Source organism: Nicotiana sylvestris, chromosome 8 (genome assembly GCF_000393655.2).
Source record: "Nicotiana sylvestris chromosome 8, ASM39365v2, whole genome shotgun sequence".
In the NCBI taxonomy this organism is placed as follows: Eukaryota; Viridiplantae; Streptophyta; class Magnoliopsida; order Solanales; family Solanaceae; genus Nicotiana; species Nicotiana sylvestris.
Window position 1 is genome coordinate 191,517,698 of NC_091064.1, and position 5,747 is coordinate 191,523,444.

Here is a 5,747-nt window from a genome sequence, read left to right on the forward strand (position 1 = left end):
GCAGCCTGTCATTGAAACAGGGCTAGATGACATTTGGAGGAAAGTACAAGCAAGGGAATATTTCGTCATTGATCATTTGAACAAAACTCCGGCTCAGATATCCATACTATCACTGTTGCAAAATTCAGAGGCGCACAAGAATGTTTTGATGAAGGTGTGGAGTGAAGCTTATGTACCCAACAATATCACCAGCGGAGAGATGGACAACATGGTAGGGCAGGTGCTGGAAAGTCATAAAATAATCTTTCACGAGGATGAACTACCGCCTGAGGGGTTGAATCACAACTGAGCATTGCATATCATGGTGCAATTTGAAGCCAAATTCATTGCCAGGGTATTGATTGATGGAGGTTCGAGCCTCAATATTTGTCCGTTGGATACTCTAAAAAGATTGGGCAAAGGTTTCCATGAAATACGGGCAGGAAGCATGAACGTGAAAGCCTTCGATGGGTCTCAAAGGGCCACGATCAGGGAGATTAATCTTTGCCTGTAGATGGGGACAACTTGGTTCGACGTTGAATTCCAGGTGCTTGACATATCAACCTAATACAATCTTTTGTTGGGCCGACCATGGATACATGTCGCTGGGGTTATGGCTTCCACACTACATCAAGCCGTAAAATTTGAATGGAACCGTCAGGAGGTGATCATTCACAGAGATGGGAGTAACCCCATTTACTCAGTCAAACCATCCTAGTTATCGGGAACAGAAGAAGGCTAGGAGGGGAAACCTATCATCACATCGAACGTGTCAATGCCATTGATAAAGACAAAATGGTAGAGTAGAAAATATAAAGCATACTGGCATGGTCTGAGTATGAACACAACAAAGGGCTTGGGAAGAATCTCCAGTGTATTACCAAACCGATACAGCTGAAACATCATGGTACTACCTTCGGGCTCGGATACCAGTATACATGGCAGGAGTATGATGATTGCTTGCCTCCATGGCGTGGACCTTATTACCCTCTTGAGCAACCAGTACCACATCTGGGTCAAACTTTTCACCAAGCTGATACAATATGGGGAACTACGGAAGAAGAAGCATTAGCTGGGATGAGGAATTTATTCCTAGAGGACAAAGACATGGATTGCAGTGCAATAATTGAGGAGGAGGAAGAAGAAGGCCTCACTATTCAGTCTTTGGAGAAAAGAGTTGTTCTGAAGAACTGGACTGCCACACCATCCCGGGACCGCCGAGTCCCTGGTTAGCTTGGCAGATTTTATTTCTATAGTCATTCTAGGTATCTAAGATTTTCAGTAATTTTGTTTTAAAGACTTACTCGTTTCAAAATAAATGCTCGATTCATCGAGTCGTTCTTGTTTGGATGTTTTCAGTCTTAATCAAATGCATTGCTCTTTATTATTCATTATTATCTTCCACACTTTTTCTTTTTACAGCGTTAATTATTACTTTTTCTGATGAACCGGTGACTGTGACATGAAATGGGGCAACGCAATATGAGGATAGTGATTCTGATAAAGAAGATGAAATACCCATGGAAATTGTCATGGAGGTTGAAAACTTTGAAAATAAGCCTAAATCCAACCCGGACGAATCCGAAGCAGTAAATTTGGGGGATGCCAAGACCGTCAAGGAGACTCGCATCAGCATTCACTTATCACCGACAGAGTAAGAGGAGTACATTCATTTCATAAAGGAGTGTGAGGACATTTTCGCATGGTCATATGATGACATGACCAATTTGAGCACGTCCATAGTGGCTCACAAGTTGACTACTAATCCCACATGTCCGCAAGTGAAGCAGAAACTCAGAAAATTCACACCAGATATGAGCCTGAAAATCAAGGAGGAAGTTACTAAGCATATCAAAGCCAAAGTCCTCAGAGTGGTTGGGTACCCAACTAGGTTATCTAACATTTTACTGGTTCTGAAGAAAGATGGGAAAGTCAAAATATGTGTTGACTATCGAGACTTAAATAGAGCAAGTCCCAAAGACAACTTTTCATTGCCAAGTATACACATCCTGATCGACAATTGTGCCAAGCATGAACTCCAATCCTTTGTAGATTGCTTCGCAGGTTATCACCAGATCTGGATGGATGAAGAAGACGTAGAGAAAACAACTTTTATTACACCAAGGGGGGGTATACTGCTACAAGATGATGCCATTTGATCTAAAGAATGCTGGGGTTACTTACATGAGATCCATGACAACCATCTTCCATGATATGATACACAAAAAAATAGAGGTGTATGTGGACGACGTCATTATCAAATCCAAGAAAGTCGCGGATCACATAGCAGACTTGAGAAAGTTCTTTGACAGGTTAAGGAGGTACAACTTGAAACTAAACCCCGCAAAGTGTGAATTCGGGGTTCCCACAGGAAAGTTACTGGGATTCATTGTCCGTCATCAAGGGATCGAGCTAGACCCGTCTAAAGTTAAGGAGATTCAGGAGTTACCGCCGCCTAGGAGAAAAAAGGACGTGATAAGCTTCCTAGGACGTCGCAACTATACCAGTTGCTTCATAGCGCAATCCACAGTCATATGTGAACCCATCTTCAAGATGCTGAGGAAAGATGCCAAAACACGTTGGACCGAGGATTGTCAGAAAGCTTTCGACAAAATCAAGAAGTACCTGTCCACACCACCGGTCTTGGTCCTGCCAGAGCCAGGACAACCTTTACTACTCTATCTATCTGTATTGGATGGAGCCTTCGGATGTGTTCTAGGACAACATGATGAGATAGGGAGAAAGGAGCAAGCCAAACACTACCTAAGTAAGAAATTCACACCTTATGAAGCACGATACTCTCTGTTGGAACGCACATGTTGTGCTTTGACCTAGACGACCCAGAAATTGAGGCATTACTTCTGTGCATATACCACATACCTCATATCCAGGATGGACCCCCTGAAGTACATATTTTAGAAACACATGCCGACTAGGAAGTTAGCCAAGTGCAGATATTATTAAGTGAGTTCGATATCGTCTACGTAACTCAAAAGACAGTCAAAGGACAAGCATTGGTAGACCATCTTGCTGAAAATCTTATGGGAGGAGAATATGAACCCTTGAAAATGTATTTTCCTGATGAAGAGGTGTCATTTGTAGGAGAGGACATTACTGAAGCATATGACGGTTGGAGGACGTTCTTCGATGGAGCTGCAAATTTCAAAGGAGTGAGCATTGGAGCGGTTTTAGTATTAGAAACAGGTCAAAAATATCTGGTATCTGCTAAACTTAGGTTTCTCTGCACCAACAATATGATAGAGTATGAAGCCGACATACTAGGGCTCAACATGACAATCGACATTCAGGAGCTGCTGGTAATAGGTGATTCAGATTTTCTTGTGCACCAGGTACAAGGAGAATGGGCCACCAAGTATTCCAAGATATTTCCATATTTGCACTATGTACAAGAATTGAGAAAGAGGTTCACTAAGATAGAGTTTTAGCATGTGCCCAGAATTCAGAATGAGCTTGTCGATGCATTGGCCACCTGTCATCTATGATACAACATCTGAACAAGAATTTCATTGATCCTATCCCAGTGAGAATTCATAATCAACCAACGTATTGTGCCCACATTGAAGAAGAAACAGATGGAAAACCTTGGTTCCATGACATCAAAGAGTATTTGGCAAAAAGAGAATATCCGGAGCATGTGAACCACACTTAGAAACGCACACTTCAGAGATTGTCCAATCACCTTTTCCATAGCGGAGGAAACTTGTATAGAAGAACTCCTGATTTGGGATTGCTAAGATCTGTCGATGCAAAAGAGGCTTCTAAACTACTTGAGGAGATACATGCTGGGACCTGCGGCCCGCATATGAATGGTTTTGTCTTGGCCAAGAAAATACTTAGGGCCGGTTACTTTTGGATGACTATGGAGACATATTGCATCCGGTATGTCCTCAAATACTACCAATGTCAAGTGCATGCCGATATGATAAAAATATCTCCAAATGATCTCAATGCCACAAGCTCACCTTGGCCTTTCGCCGCTTGGGGAATGGATGTCATCGGTCCTATCGACCCCACTACTTCAAATGGGTACAGGTTTATTCTAGTAGCCATTGGCTATTTAACAAAATGGGTAGAGGCTGCATCCTACAAAGTTGTAACCAAGAAAGTCGCCACAGACTTTGTCAAGGATCATATTGTTTGTCGATTCGGAGTTCCTGAGTCTATTGTCACTGATAATGCCGCCAATCTCAACAGTGATCTGATGAAGGCCATGTGTGAAACTTTCCAAATCAAGCACAAGAACTCCACATAGTACAGACCTCAAATGAATGGAGCTGTAGAAGCCGCCAACAAAAACATCAAGAAGATACTAAGGAAGATGGTAGAAAACCACAAGCAATGGCACGAGAAGCTACCCTTTTCTTTGTTGGGATGCCGCACTACAGTTCGCACATCAACCGGGGCAACTCCCTACATGCTGGTTTATGGTACCGAAGTTGTCATCCCAGCCGAGGTAGAGATCCCTTTTTTAAGGATCATACAGGAAGCCGAACTCAGTGACGCAGAATGGATAAGGAGCCGCTATGAGAAATTGGCCCTTATAGATGGAAAAAGGATGAATATAGTATGTCACGGTCAACTTTACCAGAACAGAATGTCTAGAGCTTTCAACAAAGCGGTCAAGCTAAGACGGTTTGCACCAAGATAGTTGGTGCTGAAGAAAATCTTCCCACATCAAGATGAATCCAAAGGGAAATTCTCTCCCAACTAGCAAGGTCCTTATATGGTTCACATGGTGCTAATAGGAGGGGCTCTCAAACTTACAGAAATGGACGAAGAAGTCTAGCCAAAACCAATTAATTCAGACGCAGTCAAGAGATACTATGTTTAGACTACTTACATTTCTTCATCTGATGTAATTGAACTACGCTTGACCTGATTCCCGTTTAAGATGGGATACGTGGGTATCCATGTGGGTTCGGTCACATCATAATAAAATTTCCATTTCCCCCCAAGATCAGAAACTGGAGTAGAATTTTTAGGAGGACCCTCAAAATTCCGGAGCATGTCCAGCAGACGCCAGCATATGCCAGACAATCAGAAATTGGTTAAGAAACATGGGCAGAATTTTGAGAAGGGTTCTCAAAATTCCGAAGAAGGTTCAACAAGTTTCGTTACTCGCAATGTCCGAAGAATCATCTACCAAACTGGGGAAGAATTTTGAGGAGCACCCTCAAAATTCTAACACGAGAAAGCTGTGATGTCTCTGAGATGTGTTATAGTCACTGGTTCCTCCAAAAATTATTTGATAATTTCACCATGTTTCTAAAAAAATAACTCTATTTTGATCAATAATTGCACATTTTCGAAAACTCTATTTTCGTAATAGCCAGGTGTTACCCAGGGAAACTCAAACAAGGCATCCAACATGAATAAACAAGTCCAGCAAACAAAGGCACGAACCAACCTCCCCATACAAAACTTACAATTTTTCTTTAAGTGCAGGCACATCTGACGTAACCGTACCACCCACAAATATATACATGCAGCAAAATCACTATCAATCGGGTCATCGAACACCGAATATATCCCCAACTAAGAAATATTATACTCTTATTTGCTACTCGTTCTTTGAATGGGACTAAGCCTTGTCCCGCATCTTGCATGAGGCTAAGCCCTTCCTCCATATTTGCATGAGGCTAAGCACTGCCTCCATATTTGCATAAGACTAAGCACTGCCTTACATTTGCATGGGACTAATCCATGTCCCGCATCTTGCATGAGGCTAAGCCTGCCTCCATATTTGC

The 5,747-nt window shown here is 42.3% G+C and overlaps 1 protein-coding gene across 1 annotated transcript; it reads left to right on the forward strand.

Annotated features, from left to right (window-relative positions):
- The first annotated feature begins 1,086 nt into the window (after positions 1–1,086).
- Positions 1,087–3,425, forward strand: LOC138876172 (uncharacterized). The gene is made up of 2 exons (XM_070155075.1): positions 1,087–1,207; positions 3,082–3,425. Exons 1-2 carry the CDS (start codon positions 1,087–1,089, stop codon positions 3,423–3,425), a joined length of 465 nt encoding a protein of 154 aa, XP_070011176.1.
- Positions 3,426–5,747: the final 2,322 nt, after the last annotated feature.